This window comes from Microcaecilia unicolor, chromosome 13, assembly GCF_901765095.1.
Source record: "Microcaecilia unicolor chromosome 13, aMicUni1.1, whole genome shotgun sequence".
NCBI classification, from domain to species: domain Eukaryota; kingdom Metazoa; phylum Chordata; class Amphibia; order Gymnophiona; family Siphonopidae; genus Microcaecilia; species Microcaecilia unicolor.
The window spans coordinates 27081351-27101781 of NC_044043.1; the positions used below are offsets into that span (position 1 = coordinate 27081351).

At 45.5% G+C, this 20431-nt stretch overlaps 1 protein-coding gene across 1 annotated transcript in view; it reads left to right on the forward strand.

The window, feature by feature from the left end:
* TSPOAP1 (TSPO associated protein 1) overlaps positions 1-20431 on the forward strand; it is an 864237-nt gene that overhangs the window by 585712 nt on the left and 258094 nt on the right. Inside the window, exon 18 of the mRNA XM_030186055.1 lies at positions 18969-19130. Coding sequence (XP_030041915.1) covers positions 18969-19130 — 162 coding nt within the window. The remainder of the gene's footprint in view (positions 1-18968; positions 19131-20431) is intronic.

Below are 20431 nucleotides of genomic sequence, written 5' to 3' on the forward strand. Positions count from 1 at the left end.
GATTTCAATGAAAAAAAAAAGCTTTACACCTTAACTGAATTGATCATCATCTGGGAATAATTATATCTTCTATTAAAGCAGAAAGATCTAAACTCTGATTTCCCCAGCAAATCATCCCCCCTCCCCACAAAATAAGTTTGTTTCATTTGAAAAAGGAACAGTGCTTGACCAGTAATATAACTTGGAGTTTAAGTATTTCAGTTAAATATTTTCTAAGAAGGATCCCTGAGGATAACAGACTTACCACAGGAAAAATTTTAAAACCGTAAGTTTCTAGATATAGCCGCAAGCAGACCTCTCTTAATAGCAGGTGACCTGGTGAAAGATAAAGCAAAGGTACTCACCTGTAGCAGGTGTTCTCCGAGGTCATTGGCATTGGGTGCATCAGTCCCTATGTGCTAGGCCCTTATCAAACACTTGGAGTGGTCATGCATCGAGCAGGTCTCGCCTATCTCAGCGTCAACCAGTCAGCATCAGATCCAACTCTGAGGACGCATGGCGATTTGACGATGTCCTCATCAGCACTGAGGAGCATTGATAACTGGCATCAGGCGAAGGCCAAGAAGCATCAGCTTCAATCCCCCTCAACACATGGTGCTGGGATCTGGTCCCTGAGAAGCATCTGCACTGGGAGGAACGCTTTCCTTGTATTGTGGAGATGCTGATGCATGGGTCTCCATGTAGCCAGGACCAGGCACCTTCACCGGCCCCAAAAGTTTAGCAGGCTGCTTCTCAACCGATGCCTCAGCCTTTCCCAGTGGCGGCCCTTGATGAGCGCATCCAGGCCATACTCCTTGAGCATTTGGAGGGGTTCCTTCTGCAGAGTGCATCGGTGTCTGGGGTGTTTGCTCCAGCCATGCCTCTTCCTGCATGCAATATTAGAGCTAACAGCCGCTCGTGCTGGCTCCCCCCTCAACATTGGTGGAGAAAGCAGATCAGCAATTTCATGCTTTAGTTCTTTGAATACCCTTGGATGTATGCCATCTGGTCCAGGTGATTTGCTACTCTTTAGTTTGTCAATTTGGCTCACTACATCTTCCAGGTTCACTGATATTTCTTTCAATTCCTCCACATCATCACCCTTGAAAACCATTTCTGGTACAGGCAGATCTCTTACATCTTCTTCCGTAAAGACAGAAACAAAGAATTCAATCAGTTTCTCCGCTATGGCCTTGTCCTCCCTGAGTGCCCCTTTTGCTCCCACAGATTTAACAGTCCCATGGATTCCCTCACAGGCTTTCTGCTTCTGATGTACCTGAAAAAGTTGTTACTGTGAGTTTTAGCCTCTGCAGCAAGTTTCTTTTCATACTCTCTTTTAGCCTTCTTTATTAATGCTTTGCATCTGACTGGCCAGTGCTTATACTGCATCTTATTTTCTTCGTTTGGGTCCTTTTTCCGTTCTTCGAAGGACAATCTTTTGGCTGTAATGGCTTCTTTTACTTCACCTTTTAACCATGCAGGCGTACATTTTCTCTTCTTTCCACCTTTGCAAACATGTGGAATGCATCTGGACTGGGCTTCCAAGATGGTATTTTTGATTAACGTCTATGCCTGATTTAGTGTCCTAACCTTTTGTAGCCGATCCTTTTAGTTTCTTTTTAACCATTTTCCTCATTTTATTATAGTCGCCCTTTCGAAAACTAAATGCAGATACAGTAGATTTATTTTGTGGGTTCATCCCAGATAGCTCAAACTTGATTATGATATGATCACTGTTTCCCAGGGGACCCAACACCGCCACGTCTTGCACTATGCCCTGCATTGCCACCAAGGACCAGATCCAAAATGGCTCCCCCTTTCATCTCTTCCTGGACCAGCTGCTTCAGGAAGCAGTCATTTATTAGATCTAGAAATTTTATCTCCCTGGCACTCCCTGATGTAACATTTATCCAGTCAATATCAAGGTAATTGAAATCACCCATTATTATAGCATTGCCCAATTTGCCAGCTTTTCTAATTTCTGTAAACATTATTTTATCCATCTGTTTGTCCTTTAGATTGTAAGCTCCGTTGAGCAGGGACTATCCTTCTTTGTTAGATTGTACAGCTGCGTAACCCTAGTAGCGCTTTAGAAATGTTTACTAGTAGTAGTGTTTCTTCTTTCCCAGGGCACGGTAGTACAGCCCTACAAGAATACTCCTCTTCACACATGGAATTTCTATCCATAATGATTTCATGCTGCTATCTGTGTAATGTAGAATGTTTATTTTATTTGATCCAATTCCCTCTTTAACATATAGCGCAACCCTCCCCACCCCACCCCCAGTTTGGTCCTCTCTATCATTGTGATACAATTTGTAGCCTGTTAACACATTGTCCCATTGATTGTCCTCTTTTCACCAAGTCTCTGAGATGCCTATTATATCTACCTTATCATTTAGTGCTATATATTCTAACTCTCCCATCTTAATTTTTAGGCTTTTAGCATTTGTATACAGACACATCAAGTTGTGTTTTTCCTTTGATCTACAAGCTGCTTAGAAGTTGAAGGGGATAATGTGCATCCTTTATCCTGCTCTCTCATTCAGCACACCTGGTTTACTTTAAGCATTGTTGAAACCTCTCTACTGGGATTCCCTAAATGTCCAGTTTCAATAGTATCCTTCAAGGATACTCCACACTGAACCATGCGCTCCTGCGTGACTGCCAGGTTCCCCCCCCCCCCCCCCCCCCCATTCTAGTTTAAAAGCTGCTCTATCTCCTTTTTAAAAGTTAGCGCCAGCAGCCTGGTTCCATACTGGTTAAGGTGGAGCCCATCCTTTCAGAACAGTCTCCCCCTTAGCCACTCCACTCAACAACAAAGTCCCTCAGTACTGTTCCAGGGTCAGGGCACACGACAGACTAGCATTGGATGCCTTCCTTTTCCATTGGGGGAATGGTCCTCTTTATGCATATCCTCCTGACCCTCTCATTGGGAAGTCTTTGCTGAAACTCAAGCAAGACTGAGGAGCCATGATCCTGATTCCTCCTTATTGGCCCAGGCAGATCATGTCCCTCTTCTTCTGGAGTTATCCTCTGAAGAACCTTGGAGATTGGAATGTTTTCCAACTCTCATCACTCAGAATGAGGGATCTCTTCTGCATCCCAACCTCCAGTACTTTGCCCTCACAGCCTGGATGTTGAGAGTTTAGCATTTGCTTCCTTGCATCTTCCAGAGGGTGTCTCCAAGGTCTTGCTGGGTTCCAGGAAAGATTCCATTAAAGAGATGTTACCCTTTCAATTGGAGGAGGTTTGCCCTACACAGAACCTGCTTGAATACCTTGTACACCTCTCCAAGTCTTGTCTTAAGACCAACTCTTTAAGGATTCACCTCAGTGCAGTTAGTGCTTACCATCACCATGTAGAAGGTGAGTCCATCTCTAGACAGCCTCTAGTTGTTGTTTCATGAGAGGTTTACTTTTGACAAAGCTCCCTATCAAACCTTCACCTGTGTCATGGGACCTCAACGTCATCCTTACCCAGCCATTGAAAGCTCCTTTTGAGTCACTAGATTCCTGTTGTCTGAAGTACTTGACCTGAAAGGTCATATTTTTGATGGCTGTTACTTCAGCTCACAGGGTCACAGTGAGCTTCAGGCCCTAGTAGCAGATCCACCTTGCTCTAAATTTCATTGTAACAGAATAGTTCTCTGCATGCACCCTAAATTCCTGCCTACGGTGGTGTCCGAGTTCTATCTAAACCAGTCAGTTGTCCTTCCAATATTGTTTCCCAAACCTCACGCCCATCCTGGCGAAAGCGCACTGCACATCTTGGACTACAAGCAAGTATTCACCTTTTACTTGGAGTGAACTAGGCTGTACAGACAGTCCACCCAGCTTTTTTGTTTCTTTTGCTCCCAACAGGATGGGGGTTGCCATCGGGAAACGCACAATCTCCAGTTGGCTGTCAGATTGCATTTCTTTCATTTATGCCCAATCTGGGCTACTCTTGAGGGTCATAATATGAGAACCATGGCTGCATCGGTAGCCCACATGCGGTCAGCCTCTATAGAAGAAATTTGGCAGACTTAAATGTGGTCTTCAGTCCACAGATTCATATCACTCTGTTACCTCGAGCAAGATATTGACACAATGGTCTGTTTGGACAGACAGTTCTGCAGAATTTGTTTGGGGTCTAGAATCCAACTGCCCCCCCCCCCCCCCCCCCCCCCGGGCCCATGTTCTGTTCCAGGCTGCACTCTCACATAGTATGTATATAGTTTTAGGTTAATTCATTTTTTGACTTTGCCATTGTGAGGTCCTATTGTCCTACTGTTGTTGTTTTCAATGAGCCTGGTTGTTGGGGATTCCCACATATTAGAATATGGCCTGCTTGTCCTCTGAGAAAGCAGGGAAACTTACCCTGTAGCATGTATTCTCTGAGGACAGCAGGCCATACCCTCCCACCTCCCCTCTCCCCTTGGAGTTGTCTTCTGTTCTGATAGGTATGCTATTGAACTGCTGGTCCCGTGCTCTTGCGGCAGTCAGGAAGGTACCCATGCTTGCGCAATGGGGATGCCGTTGCGTGGCTTTAATGTTGTATTACGCATTTTAATCATTCCGTGCTGGATAACGTGGATGACATCACCCACATGTGAAAATGAGTGGCGTGCTGTCCTTAGTGAATACCTGTTATAGGTGAATATCTTTGCTTTACCTTAGGTACAAACTTAAATTGTACGCTTTCCTTTAGGGGACAGGAAAATGGCTGTGTAACTCACATTGAGCTACAATTGAAAAGGCTTGAGTTAAATACAAAATCCCTTCCTTTAGGGGAAGTTCTGGTGACTCTGCTATCTGACTTTTTCAGTTCTTCTGTAAAGTCTGGAATGGTCTCAGAGGACAAATGAAGTATGGATGTTTTTCTCTCCTCACAAAAGAGGACGAAGTTGGGAGCTACAGGCTGGTTAGTCTGACCTCTGTGATGAATAAATTAACGGAAACCCTTCACATGTCTGGAATCCAGTGAATTGCAAGACATCATGACAACATGGTTTTACTAGTTATAGGTTGGTCTTCTCAGATAAATCTGATTGATTTTTTTTTTTTTCACTTGGGTGACCAGACAGTTGGCTTGAGTGGAGAGCACTAGATGTGTTGTACTTTGATTTTTGCAAAGCCTTTGACACATTTCACATATGTGGAGACAAGGACCAAATGTAATTTCAAGAAAGAACGGGAAAGGCATGTGGCATCTCTTAGTGGGAGGAAGAGAAAAACGATGATATGGATGGGCCATATGGTATTTATATGCCATCATTTTCTATGTTTCTATATAACTGATAAATAAACTGAGTGTCTTCAGTATGGATTGTAAAGTGACTGACTAGGTTAGAAACTGGTTTGAGTAGAAGGCACTGAAGGTAGTGGTAAATGGATTTTACTATGAGGAAAAGAATGTTTCCAGTGATGTGCCACAGGGTCGGTTCTTGGTCCGGCTTTTTAAAACATTTTTGTGAGTTATATTGTAGAATGACTATCTGGTAAGGTTTTGCCTTGTGCAGATAATACCAAACTCTGTAATAGGGAGACACCCCTGATGGCGTGGATAGCATGAGGAGAAATCTAGCAAAGCTTGAAAAATGGTCTAGTACTTGGCAGCTAAGATTTAAAGCTAAAAATTGCAGGATAATTTATTTGGGCTGCAAAAACTCAAGGGAGCAGTGCAATATAGGGGTGAAGTACTTCTGTGCACAAAAGAATGAGACTTGGAGGTTATTGTATGTGTTATTCCTAAGGTGGCCAAACAGGTAGAAAAGGATGCTCAGGTGCATAGAAAGAGGAATAGCAAGAAGGAAAAAAGAAGTGATAGTTCCTCTGTGTAAGTGTCTAATAAGGCACTGCCCCATTTAGAGTACTGTGTACAATTCTGGAGGTTGCACCTTCTAAAAGATATAAATAGGATGATATCAGGTCAGAGGATGGCCACTAAAATGGTCTTTGTCATAAAGCATATAGGGACAACTTAAGGTCCTCAGGTATGATAGAGATATGGCATAAATGCAAGAGAGGTGATTCTCTTTCAATTAAATGGAAACTGTGGAATGAGATGAAAGGTGATAGAATGAGGAGTAATCTAAGGAAATACTTTTTTATGGAAAGGATAGGTGGAACGGCCACCCAATGGAGGTGATAGAGAAAAAGAAAGCCTTATGACTTTTATCTGTTTCTTCAAAATATTTATTAAAAATTCTTGAATACCACCTGTGTGGTGAAAGTGGTATACAGACACATCATAAAAAGCATTCTTCCAATGAAATAGGACATCTCTCTGACCTCATGTGCACCTTTCTTTAAATTAGTCACCTTATTTTCTAACTCCTCTTAACTCTTACCTATGTTCCATCTTTGCGTATACCCTACACTGTCAATTAAAATGTTCTATTACATATTGTGTTGACGTAAGTAGTATACTATGCCATACTTTGTATTGTTATTTGAATATTTTTACTGCTGTAATTGTCTATTGCTCATGGTTGATTTATCCTTGAGTGAGTTCCTTCAAAAAGGTGGTAAATAAATCCTAATAAATAAATAATATAATAACATCCCCCCCCCCCCCCCCCCCAGGTTCTTCTCCAGAAGAACCCTTCACTGCAGCAGAGACTCCTGCCCACTTCCCTCTTAACATCTTGAGGAAGATCTTTAATTGTCTATGGAATGCTCCATAATTCAACTCCTGTCATCTCCCCTGGGAACACTTTCCACACTCATGAAATAGTCTGAAGAAATGTTTCTTGCCACATCTGCTTCTCTTTGTGCTCATATTATTCTTAGACCAGTTTCTTCTATCTATTGACAGCATTAGTATTATAATTATAATCTTCAGTATATATCCCCATTTGTAGACTACTTTGGTATATATTGTCAAAATGTGGTATATCAAGAATCAATAAATAAAAAATATATACTCAGTAGTCCCCTAAATTTGCCCGTTTTTCCTTTTTTTTTGGCTTTCTAACTGCCTTACATTCAATCAGTGTACTCCAGACTAAAGTTTAAATCTGTTTAACATTTATTTACCATCATATGTCCACAATCCCTCATAAAATCTGTGATATTCACACCCACACGCCATCCATCGTTCAAACCCTATGTATCTTATTTGCTTATATATACTCGGCTGTATAGTCAGAAAATTGACCTTTTGCTCACATACAATCACATATGGTCCATATAAAGTCCTCTCAGGATTTCTCAAGGTTCCAAGCATTTACACAGCTCCAATGTTCTTCCAGACAAACCAATTTCTTTTGATCTTTAACGTCATTTTAATTATGTTGGAATCATCATTGTCTCAAGGCACTTATAGATATACTCCAAGGTAAGTACAATGTTCTGCCTGTGGACGGCTATCAGCAGATACTGATGCAGAGAATCAGTCCAATTGAGTGTCTTTACTCATAGGCAGTCGGTGGCCCAACTGTTTGGGGAGGCTAAAGGGGGCGGGGTTGGGGGTGGAGCTTAAATCCATAATTGTCTGATAACACACAGAAATAAATAAATAAATAAAAATAAAAGTCACAATTAATACCTTTTTATTAAATTTAGATATTAGATATGTATCATATGTCAAAGAATAAAGTGGTTGCTCAAAGCATATACTAACCACAATCGCTCAACTGTAAAACAGTATGCACAGATTTGTGCAAAAACACACTCAGAACCTTACTGTACCATAACACTAGGCAGACCCTAATACACCAATATACCACCCATATGGAAAATGCAGACCGTCAACAATATGAAACAAGGGATCATAATATCACAATTCTCATGTAGAGCCACAAAACACCCTTTTAGGGTGGATAGTGTTCACAATGAGCTCTTTTTATTAACGACTATATGTAGATCCTTCAAGAGGTAGTGTGTCGTGATTTAGGCTCTAAAACCCTTTCTGATGTTTTGGTGCCACCTCAGTAAGGCCAATACACAATCTCTCCACTGTAAAACACTATACACAAACTTGTGCAAAAACACACTCTTAACCTTAGCAAACCATAACAGCACTAATTCCAAGGACAGGACGAGCTACAACCTTATGCGTGGAAAGGCAGCACTGTAATTACACCGGGCTCTAAAACCTAGTGAAACAAAAAAAAATAAACCAAAAAGGACTGTAAATACTACACACTAGTAGAATACTGCACCTTGATTACACATGAAAAACACACGACACAACAGATATGAAGGCAAAACTGGAAAGTTACCTCAAGAAGTCAGACTCAGCATGCAGCAATACTAGAAAAATTGAAACTTACATGCAAAATATCACAGTTGCACATTTCCAAAAGCTGACATATTCCAGTTAATAAATTCTTAATAAAATACTTTTTTTACCTTTGTTGTCTGATCATTTAGTTTTTCTATTCGCTTTGGTCCCAGTGTCTTCTTTCCATTTGATATTTTTTCTCTCACCATGTCCACCATCCTCCTGCGTCCTTGTGTGTCCTTATGCGTCCTGTCTACCCATCTGTTGCCCTGTCCCTATCCTTTCTCCAGTTTCAGCATCTGCCCTCAAAGTGTTCCGATCCAGCCCTTAAATTCAGCAATTTCCCCTCCATCCATATCCAGTATTTCTTCCATCCCCTCCATCCATGTGCATGTACTTCCTTTGTCTTTCCTTCCCTCCTCCTTGTCCAACATTTCTCCTCTGTTCCCTGCCCTCCACTCCATCCTTGTCCAGATTTCTCCTCTCTTCCCTCCATCCATCCATCCATGTCCAGCACCTTCCCTCTTTCTCTCCTGCCCTTCCATCTAGTGTCATCCCTCTTTCTCTCTCCATCCTTCTACCCATTACCCTCTCCCAATCCTTCCGTCCATTGTCTCCCTCTATATCTCCTTCCTTCTAAACAGTTCTCTCTCTTGACCCTTTTGCATTCAGCATGTCCTCTCTATCCCCATCCTTCCAGTGTTTTTCCTCTTTCCCTCCCTACCCTTACGTCCATTGTCTTCCCTCTTTCTGCCCCCTCCTTCCAGCTTTTCCCTCTTTCTCCCTCCTTTCATTCAGCATTTCTCCGTCTGACAGCTAGGGTCTCCCCCAGTTTCTCCCCAGCAGCTTCTCTCTCCTGCCCATGTCCCCTCTTTCTCCCCCCATCTTTCCACTAATCTCTCTCTCTCTCTCTCTGTACCCCTCTTCCATCCAGCATCTTCTCTCTGGCTCTCCCCTGCTCTTTTCCATGGCCCCTCTTTCTCTCCACATCTCTCTCTGGCTTTCACCTGCTCTTTTCCATGTCCCTGGCTTTCCCCTGCTCTCTTCCATGTCCCCTTTTTCTCTCCCCTGCTCTCTTCCATGTCCCCTCTTTCTCTCCCCATCTCTCTCTGGCTCTCCCCTGCACTTTTCCACTTTCTCTCTCTCTCTCTCCTCCAGCGTCCTCATGCATCTCTCCTCTCCCTCATGCATCCCACCTTTCTCTTCCCTCCCCTTCTTGCTTCCATCACTCTTACTCCTTTCTCCACCCCCCCTTTTCCCATTCCCATGCCCTGCCATTGCTTTCTTTCCTCCCTCTTCTCCTTATATGTGGCAACTCACATCCTCCTCTCTCCACCCCCCTTTCCCTTTGATCGGTCTGTCTGGCATTGCTTCCCCTCCCCCCCCCCCCCCGGACTAGTGCGGTACTGTATTGCTCTCCCCCTCCGCTCCTGTCACGTCGTCTTTCAACGAGGCTTCCTGTTCCCGTAGCAGCAGCAGCATCAGATGTAAGCGCCGTTGCTTTCAGCCTGCCCCGGAAGCACTCTCTGAATGGCTTCCCGCATAGGAGGGACGCTGTCCAGAGAAGGCTTCCGGGGCAGGCTGAAAGCAGCGGCGTTTACATCATTGCTGATGCTATTGCTGCTATGGAAACAGGAAGCCTCTTTGAAAGACGACGTGACAGGAGCGGAGGGGGAGAGCGGCACCGTACTAGTCGGGGGGACTGGGGGGGTAAAGATCGGGACCGTCGCGCACCAGTCGGGGGGGGGGGGGGGGAGGGAGCCGGGAGGGACATGTTCACGAGCTACACCCGCCCCGCCCTTGCTGCACTTCTGGCTGGGGAGGCTTAGCCTCCCCAAGCCTCTTATACCGGGCGCCTATGTCTTTACTCATCTGGGTCCTCAATGTGAGACTGCATTTCATACTTCCTTCTTCAGGAGGAACAGTATATCAGAATCTGTCATATTGCAAAACCAATAGAACAATCGTGAACATATCCCTCATCACAAACCCGTATTATCAAATTAACTAACATTTAACCATATATTTTAGCTGCTTACCATCGGGACTCTTTTCCAAGCACAGGCTGCCGAGCAACCTCACAAGACTGCATATTTATTTATTTATTTATGTGCTGCATTTGTACCCCACATTTTCCCACCTATTTGCAGGCTCAATGTGGCTTACACTATGTTGCAAAAGGTATAATCATAAACAGAGTAAGAGGTATGGTCTAATTTAACATATTACTGTGCAAGAAATTAGTTAGATAGGTCAGTAGAATTATTTACATAACACAAAACAAAACAGGTAAGATATAATGACCAATTGTGATAATGTGATTAACATAATCAAATTAGAAGGGATCAGTATTAGTTGGTTTAGATGTAGAATGGAATCAAGACATTGAGAATTTTTATTGTAAGTCTCTTTGAACAGGTGCGTCTTCAATAACTTCCAGAAGTTGTCAAGTCATGCGTTGTTTTTATAGCATTCGGTAGTTTATTCCATGATTTTGTGCAGAGGTATGTGAAGGTAGATGCGTGTAGTGATTTGTATTTGAGTCCTCTACAATTGGGGTAGTGGAGGTTTAAGAAGGTACGTGATGAACTTTTGATGTTTCATGCAGGTAAGTCAATTAGGTCTGACATGTATGATGGAGCTTGGAAAAGAGTCCCGATGGTAAGCAGCTAAAATATATGGTTAAATGTTAGTTAATTTGATAATACGGGTTTGTGAATGAGGGAAATGTTCACGATTGTTCTATTGGTGTTGCGATATGACAGAGTCTGATATACGGTTCCTCCTGAAGAAGAAAGTACGAAATGCGGTCTAACATTGAGGACCCGGATGAGTAAAGACACTCAATTGGATTGATTCTCTGCATCAGTATCGGCTGATAGCCGTCCACAGGCAGAACATTGTACTTACCTTGGAGTATATCTATAAGTGCCGTGAGACAACGATGGTTCCAACATAATTAAAATGATGTTAAAGATCGAAAGAAATTGGTTTGTCTGGAAGAACATTGGAGCTGTGTAAACGCTTGGAACCTCGAGAAATCCTGAGAGGACTTTATATGAACCATATGTGATTGTATGTGAGCAAAAGGTCAATTTTCTGACTACACAGCCGAGTATATATATGCAAGTAAGATACATAGGGTTTGAACGATGGATGGCGTGTGGGTGTAAATATCACAGATTTTATGAGGGATTGTGGACATATGATGGTAAATAAATGTTAAACAGATTTAAACTTTAGTCTGGAGTACACTGATTGAATGTATCTATAGAAATAGTACTCTTGATATAGAATATTACCCTAATTGACCAACAATTTCTAAATGCCTTGCCATACTTAATTTACGTCTTATTTCATTGTACTCTTGGTCTGTTTTTCTATTTCTTATAGCACAAATTGAGAAGACTTTGCTTACATCAATTAAAATTTCAAAGATTTGTTACTGTTTATATATTTCCATTTAAAAAGTTTCAAACCAAGATGCTTAAGTAGATCAGTCAAAATTTACTTCAGTTTCTGAGACTACAGTGCAATGTTTTCATATTACTTCAGTTTTGGCCCCATCTATTCCCCATCTGTTTTTTTTTTTTCAGTTGGACTGTTATAATGTTTTAATTATGCTTGATTTTGTTCTCCATCTTGGGTAAAGGTGGAATATAAGTTTAAAAAAAAACTAAGCTAAACTAATTATTTGATGATTCATTTAATGATCCTGTCTCCCCTCCAAACCCAAATGGCCCTTGTTCCCAATTTATTTCTCAGAGGTTGGAGTCCCTCGATGATGATTTGTTTGACTGTATACTAAGCCACCTTGTATACTTTGTATACTTTGATAGCAGTTCCTTCCTAATTTCCTAACATACTCGCCAATACTTCTCCCATTTTGCTCTAGCTGTAAATGTTCTACTGTATCTCACTGATGGGTGACGCCCACGGCAGCCCTGAGGTCCGGAAATCTTCCTAGCAACAAATGTTTGCTAGAGCCTTCGGTCACGCGACCATCTTCCCGCCCATCGCGCAGGGACATCAGTTTCTTTTTGTCTGCGGCTGAGAGAGACTGTGTTTCGGTCCCTCTCAGCGCGTCCTGAGAAGCCTTCGGTTTTTCGTCGCGATTTTCGCGTTTTATTTTATTTTTTATTTTTGTTACATTTGTACCCCACGCTTTCCCACTCATGACAGGCTCAATGCGGCTTACATGGGGCAATGGAGGGTTAAGTGACTTGCCCAGAGTCATAAGGAGCTGCCTGTGCTGGGAATTGAACTCAGTTCCCCAGGACCAAAGTCCACCACCCTAACCACTAGGCCACTCCTCCACTCCTTTTTTCTTCTCTCTTTGGCTCCGTTGAGCTGTTATTTAAACAAACAAAAAAAAGTAAGTTTACCTTAGACTTTTTAGTTTGGGCCGGCTAAGTTTCCTTTCGCCGCCGTTGCAGCCGTCATAGGCCGCCCGTTCAGGTTTTCCCTTTTTTTGTGCCTTTCTTTTTGGCATCATCGATGACTTTGCTGCCGCTATTTTTCCGTTCATGACATCGAGGATCCCCAGCGGCTTCAAGAAGTGTGGTCGCTGCAACCGGGCAATCTCAGGTTCTGATCCACACGCGTGGTGTATTAAGTGCCTTGGGCCCGAACATCGCCCAGCCGCCTGTAAATTGTGTTTCAGTCTCAAGAAGCGGACACAAGCGGCGAGACAAGCTCAATGGGATCGTCTGTTTGGAGCTTTGCCAGGTACTTCGGCATTGACGTCGACAGAGGTACCGAGTTCGGCGGTGTCTGTTACGGTGGTGACTGTTTCCTCGTCTGTGCTCACCTTGCCCTCTGGTGGCCTAAACCGGTGGCTGCTATGAACTGTCACACGTTCCAGACTTCAGCCCAGTCCGGTCCGGATCTTCCAGGCTGCCAGACTTGCTTTTCTGGTTTGTGCCTGAACAGCACCCGTAGCTGCCTTGTGATTCCTGCAGCTTAAATGTCAGCTGCTGATGGGCTTTATGAACCACCTGGAAACTTCTGTGTTTGCCTTTGCATCGTCTAAGGTTCCTGGTATGTGGGTGTGCTCTGTGTTTCTTGCCTGGTTCTAGTTTGTTTGTGTGTATTTAGCTTTGGTTTTATTGTTTAGTTCCTAGTCTTGTTTCTGGTCTGCATTTGCTTGTCTTGTGTATGTGTTCCTTTTGTGGCTGCTTGGCAGCTTTTAGTTCTGATTCTGTTGTGTGTATCCTGTTGGTATCCAGTGCCTGCCCAGTCTTGTAAGTCCTGCCGTCCGCCTGCACCCAGGGGTTCAACTCCTGGGGAACGGCGGTCAAGCGCAGGTGAAGTCTAGCTGTTTGTCAGAGTTCTGCCTTGTCTCTGGTGTGGGGTGGTTTTGCCTGCCACTCCTCAGCAGTGGCCCAAGGGCTCACAAACCTAGTTTCTGCCTTGAAAGCCTAACAGTATCAATGTCGGCAGCGGAGCAAGCATCGACCCCGGGAGTGCAGGTAATGGCTGTCCACAGACCATTGCACGCTGGGAGTAGTGAGCTGGTGAGTGGGTCTCCACCTGTCTCGAAGGCTCCTGCTTTGCAGGCCCATCAGGACCAACCATCTTCGGACCCGACCCCGAGGAGGCGTTTGGATTCAACGTCCTCGGTACCGAGGGGTAATGATGCCGTGCCTCAGACAAGGCCAAGAAGCATCGGCACCAGTCTCCTCGACACAGTACCGGAGCTCCAGGGTGTCCGAGGGAATCGGCACCCAAGAAGCGTCGACACTGGGAGGACCGCTCCCCCTCTATTCAGGAGGTGTCGATGTGTCGGTCGATGGACAGCCCGGTACCACCTCCTCGTCCTTTGCAGATTCTGTCTCCTGCACCGGCTTCCCTGCCTTTTCCGGTAGAGACTCTAGACGAGTGCCTCCGAGCCGTTCTTCCGGGTCTCCTGGAAGGGCTGATGCGCCAGTCTGTACTGGTACCGATGGTGCTTGCGCCCTCGGTACCATTGGCAGAGGCACCGGCTGGCTCCCTGCCTGTGGTGAGGTCCCTGACACCGGTACCGCTTGCGTTGTCGGCTGCCACCCAGGTCGACTCCCCGTCGACGTCATTGGAGGGAGCTTCATTGCCGCCGCCAAGGGAGTCGACTTCTCGACGACACCATAGAGGACATCGTTCCTCGGTCGAGATGGGCCCGGTTTCGGACTGCTGTTCGGGAGCTTTTCTCCGACACCAAGGAGGAGGAAGAGGATCCCAGGTATTTCTCATCCGAGGAGTATTGTGGTCTTCCTTCTGACCCCACTCCCTCTCCTGAAAGAAAGCTTTCTCCACCGGAGAGTCTTTCTTTCTCCTCTTTTGTCTGGGAAATGTCTGTGAGCATTCCCTTCCCGGTGGTTACTGAGGATGAGCCCAAGACTGAGATGCTCGAGGTCCTCAACTATCCTTCACCACCTAAGGAGTCATCCATGGCTCCTTTGCAAAAGGTTCTCAAGGAGACTTTGCTTAGGAATTGTACAAAACCCTTAACTAATCCCACCGTCCCTAAGAAAATTGAGTCCCAGTACGTGGAGAACCTGAGTTAATGAGGACCCAGTTACCTCACGACTCTATGGGTGTGGACTCTGCCCTGAAGAGAGCTGGCAGTTCTAGCGATTTTGCCTCAGCGCCCCTGGGGCGGGAATCTAGAACTCTCAACTCCTTTGGGAGGAAGGCCTACCAGTCCTCCATGCTCATGTCCAAGATCCAGTCGTACCAGCTCTACACGAGCATCCATATGCGGAACAATGTTAAGCAACTGGCAGACCTGGTAGATAAGCTCCCTGTGGAGCAACCCAGGCCTTTTCAGGAGATGGTCAAGCAGCTGAAGGTGTGTCGTAAATTCCTGTCGAGGGGTGCTTATGACACTTTTGATGTTGCATCCAGGTCTGCTGCTCAAGGTATAGTGATGCGCAGACTCTCATGGCTGCGTTCCTCTGACCTGGAAAATAGGACCCAGCAGCGGCTTGCGGATGTTCCTTGCTGGGGGGGGGGGGGGGGGATAACATTTTTGGCGAGAAGGTCGAGCAGGTTGTAGAACAGCTCAACCAGTGGGTCACCGCCCTTGACAATCTCTCCCACCAGGTGCCTTCAGCATCTACCTCAACTGGTAGACGTTTTTCAGGAGCAGGAGGAATGCTCCCTATTCTTATAATAAGCGTAGGTACACCCCACCTGCTCGACAGCCTTCTCAGGCTCAGCCCCAGCGCGCTCGTGCTCATCAACAGCGTGCGCCTAAATGGACTCCTGCAGCTCCCCAGCAAAAGCAAGGGACGGGCTTTTGACTGGCTCCAGATGAGCATAGCCGCAGTAAACGTGTCCGTGCCAGATGACTTACCAGGTGGGGGGAGGTTAAAATTTTTTCACCAAAGGTGGCCTCTCATAACCTCTGACCGGTGGGTTCTTCAAATAGTCCGGTTAGGATACACCCTCAATTTGGCTTCTTCACCTCCAAATTGCCCACTGGGAGCTCAGTCCTTCAGCTCCCAGCACAGGCACGTACTTGCAGAGGAACTCTCCGCCCTTCTCAGCGCCAATGCGGTCGAGCCCGTTCCACCCGGGCAAGAAGGGCTGGGATTCTATTCCAGGTACCTCCTTGTGCAAAAGAAAATGGGAGGGATGCGTCCCATCCTAGACCTAAGGGCCCTGAACAAATTTCTGATCCGAGAAACATTCAGGATGCTTTCCCTAGGCACCCTTCTTCCCCTGATTCAGGAAAACGATTGGCTATGCTCTCTGGACTTAAAGGATGCTTACACCCACATTCCGATACTTCCAGCTCACAGGAAGTATCTTCGATTTCATCTTGGAATGCAACACTTCCAGTATTGTGTGCTGCCTTTTGGCCTGGCCTTGGCACCCCGGGTCTTTACAAAATGCCTGGCGGTGGTCGCAGCGTCGCTACGCAGACTGGGGGTGCATGTGTTCCCTTACCTCGACGACTGGCTGGGTGAAGAGCACCTTGGAGGCAGGAGCTCTACAGTCCGTGCAGATGACTATTCAACTTCTGGAGTTACTTGGGTTTGTTTTAAATTACCCAAAGTCCCATCTCCTTCCAGTTCAAAAACTAGAATTCATAGGAGCTCTGCTGGTCTCAATGACAGCTCATGCCTATCTTCCCGCGACGAGAGCAGACAATCTTTTTTTCTCTCGTTTCCATGGTCAGAGCGTCTCAGTAGATCACGGCTCGGCAGATGTTGAGACTTCTCGGCCACATGGCCTCCACAGTCCTTGTAACTCACATGGCATGCCTTCATATGAGATCAGCTCAGTGAACCCTAGCTTCCCAGTGGTACCAAGCTATCGGGAATCTAGAGGATGTGATCCAATTGTCCATCGGGTTTCGCAACTCTCTTCGGTGGTGGACCATTCGATCCAATTTGACCTTGGGACGCCCATTCCACATTCCTCAGCCACAAGAAGTGCTGACGACGAATGCATCTCTCCTGGGGTGGGGAGCGCATGTAGGTGGGCTTCACACTCAAGGACTTTGGTCCCTCCAGGAATCAGGTCTCCAGTTTAATCTCCTGGAGTTGCTAGCGATCTGGAACACTCTAAAGGCTTTCAGAGATCGACTGTCCAATCAAATTATCCAAATTCAGACATACAACCAGGTTGCCATGTACTACATCAACAAGGAGGGGGGCACCGGATCTCGCCCCTTGTGTCAGGAAGCCATCCAGATGTGGCTTTGGGCTTGTCATCAATGCATTTTTCTCCAAGCCATGTATCTGGCAGGCGTAAACAACAGTCTGGCTGACAGATTGAGCAGGATAATGCAACCTCACGAGTGGTCGCTCAACTCGCGTGTGGTGCACAAGATCTTCCGAGCGTCGGGTACCCCCTCGGTGGATCTTTTTGCCACTCAGCTCAATCACAGGGTCCCTCAGTTCTGTTCCAGACTTCAGGCTCATGACAGACTAGCGTCAGATGCCTTTCTCCTCAATTGGGGGGAGGGCCTTCTTTATGCATATCCTCCCATACCTCTGGTGGGAAGACTCTGCTGAAACTCAAGCAAGACCGAGGAACCATGATTCTGATTGCTCCCTTCTGGCTGGGTCAGGTTTGGTTCCCTCTTCTTCTGGAATTATCTTCAGAATAACCGTGGAGATTAGAGTGTTTTCCAACCCTCATAACTCAGAACGAAGGGGCGCTTCTGCATACCAGCCTACAGTCTCTGGCTCTCACGGCCTGGATGTTGAGAGCATAGAATTCGCTTCTTTGGGTCTCTCTGAGGGTGTCTCTCGAATCTTGCTTGCTTCCAGGAAAGATTCCACAAAGCGGTGTTATTCTTTCAAATGGAGGAGGTTTGCCGTCTGGTGTGATAGCAAGGCCCAAGATCCTCACTCCTGTCCTACACAAACCCTGCTTAAATACCTTCTACACTTGTCAGAGTCTGGTCTCAGGACCAACTCCGTAAGGGTTCATCTTAGTGCAATCAGTGCTTACCATCAACGTGTAGAAAGTCAGCCTATCTCTGCACAGCCTTTAGTTGTTCGCTTCATGAGAGGTTTGCTTTTGTCAAAGCCCCCTGTCAAACCTCCAACAGTGTCATGGGATCTCAACGTCGTTCTCACCCAGCTGATGAAAACTCCTTTTGAGCCACTGAATTCCTGCCATCTGAAGTGCTTGACCTGGAAGGTCATTTTCTTGGTGGCTGTTACTTCAGCTCGTAGAGTCAGTGAGCTTCAAGCCTTGGTAGCCCATGCTCCCTATACTAAATTTTATCACAACAGAGTAGTCCTCCGCACTCACCCTAAGTTCTTGCCGAAGGTGGTGTCGGAGTTCCATCTAAACCAGTCAGTTGTCTTGCCGTCATTTTATCCCCGACCTCATACCTGCCCTGCTGAACGTCAGTTGCACACATTGGACTGCAAAAGAGCATTGGCCTTCTATCTGGAGCGGACAAGCCCATTCAGACAGTCCGCTCAAATGTTTGTATCATTTGATCCCAATAGGAGAGGAGTCTCTGTCGGGAAATGCACCATTTCTAATTAGCATATGCCCAGGCTGGGCTGACTCTAGAGGGTCATGTCACAGCTCATAGTGTTCGAGCCATGGCAGTGTCAGTGGCCCACTAAACATCAGCCACTATTGAAGAGATTTGCAAGGCTGCGACGTGGTCTTCAGTCCACACATTCACATCTCATTACTGCCTTCAGCAGGATAGCCGATGCGACAGTCGGTTTGGGCAGTCAGTGCTGCAGAATCTGTTTGGGACTTAGGATCCAACGCCAACCCCCCAGGCCCATTTTTTGTTCTGTTCCAGGCTGCACTCTTAGTTAGTTGTTTTCTTCGTAGGTCAATCCTTGTTATGTCCTCGCCGTTGCGAGGCCCAATTGACCTTTGTTGTTTTGAGTGAGCCTGGGGGCTAGGGATACCCCATCAGTGAGAACAAGCAGCCTGCTTGTCCTCGGAGAAAATGAAGATACATACCTGTAGCAGGTATTCTCCGAAGACAGCAGGCTGAATGTTCTCACAAACTCGCCCTCCTCCCCTTTGGAGTTGTTCCTTCTTTTCATCTTTGCTTTTTGATCTAACTGATGTCCCCGCGCGATGGGCCGGAAGATGGCCGCGCATTCGCGGTGCGCGCAGATGCGTGCGACCAAAGGCTCTAGCAAACTTTTGTTGCTAGGAAGATATCCGGACCTCAGGGCTGCCGTGGGCGTCACCCATCAGTGAGAACAATCAGCCTGCTGTCCTCGAAGAATACCTGCTACAGGTATGTATCTTCGCTTTATTCAGTGAACTGTATATGCAAGGATTTCTCTATTTTATTGCAGTCACAAGAAGAAATCTCCAACAAAGGAAACTGGCAGTTGAATTCTCTTGACCACTCCCATAGTTCAGATCTTTCAGATATTTTAGAGGAAGAGGAAGAGGAGGACCTAAATGTGGAAATGCAAAAAGTAAAGAAGTTGGAGCGACAAGACAGGGAAGGAACGGTACTGTTAACATTTAATACAGAGTGAAATAGATAAAAATACTCCAGTTGATATTCAAAACAAGAGAAGTTCCTGTTTGCTTAAATCACGCTCTGTGAGCCAGCTGCCAATATTCAGTGATATCTAACTAGGCAGTACCACTACATCTCAGCTATGACTGGCTATTTTTTGAAGGGGGCCAGAGGAGGGGCATTTCGAGGGTAGAGATAAAGAGGAAGTGGCAGGTATTTGAGTGCTAGTAACTTTCAGTGCTGACTCCAAGCTATAGTACCGCAAGATTACCATGGGAGTTTGCACTGAGCACTGAGGGGCAAGAGCGAGTGAGGTTCTCTCCTACCCCAACAACCATTATATCACAAGCCTGTTCAGTTAGGCCTGAGGGAGCCTTCTGTGACTTGGAGGGAAGGAGGTGGGAGGGGAAGCAGGGTGATATCAGGGAGGGTTTATCCGCTTCAGGATACTACCTGTTAGTTATGCAGGTGCTTGCCTTTATTCAGTGGTGGCACCCGCATAGTTAAACTGGGCAGAGTTAGTACAACAATTTATATGGTCCTACATGCCCAGTTAGCTATGTGGGCACTGGCACTAAATATTTCTGGCACCTGCATAGGTCCCCGACTCCACCTTCAGAATGCCCCTGTCTTGCACACTTTCAAAATGGCTTCTGCCTGCTTAAATTGCTTTGAATAGCAGGCCCTAAGTGGATTGCAGCCTACATATAGAATAAATACATCAATCAAATATTAAAACCAATAAATACCAAATCATAATTTAAAACATCTAACATCGTAGCAATTAACCACATTTTCATAAGTTAATTTTTTTTACTGCTTTCTTTCTGTTCCTGCAAGCCTGTTTGGTGTCTCTTTATTTCTTATATATCACATATTTATTGGATTAATAGCTATGTGGTTTATATCATGTGTTGCTTGCCCTTTCTTGGAGGCCCTAAACAAAGTTGGATCTTTGTGAAGAAACAACATTGAAGAGATTCTAGAGAAGATCTCTTGTTATCATTTCTGAAGCATTGCAGGAATACATTTATTTATCATTAGCTGAACAAATGATCCTCTCACAGAGCACAAAGTAGGATTTTGATATAGAAAGACACATATTACCGTATAAAAAATTGTAGTTGATTTTGTTTGTGTTAAAAATAATATATAATCTGCTGCAGCCAGGAGTTCATCAGGGTGTGAAAGAAGGCATTCTCCACAAGAAAAGCCTTACTGTCAATCCAAGGTTCATAGAGCAGTAGGTTTAGCCAGAAGTCCTTTTCTGGAGGGGGAACTGGGGGAGGG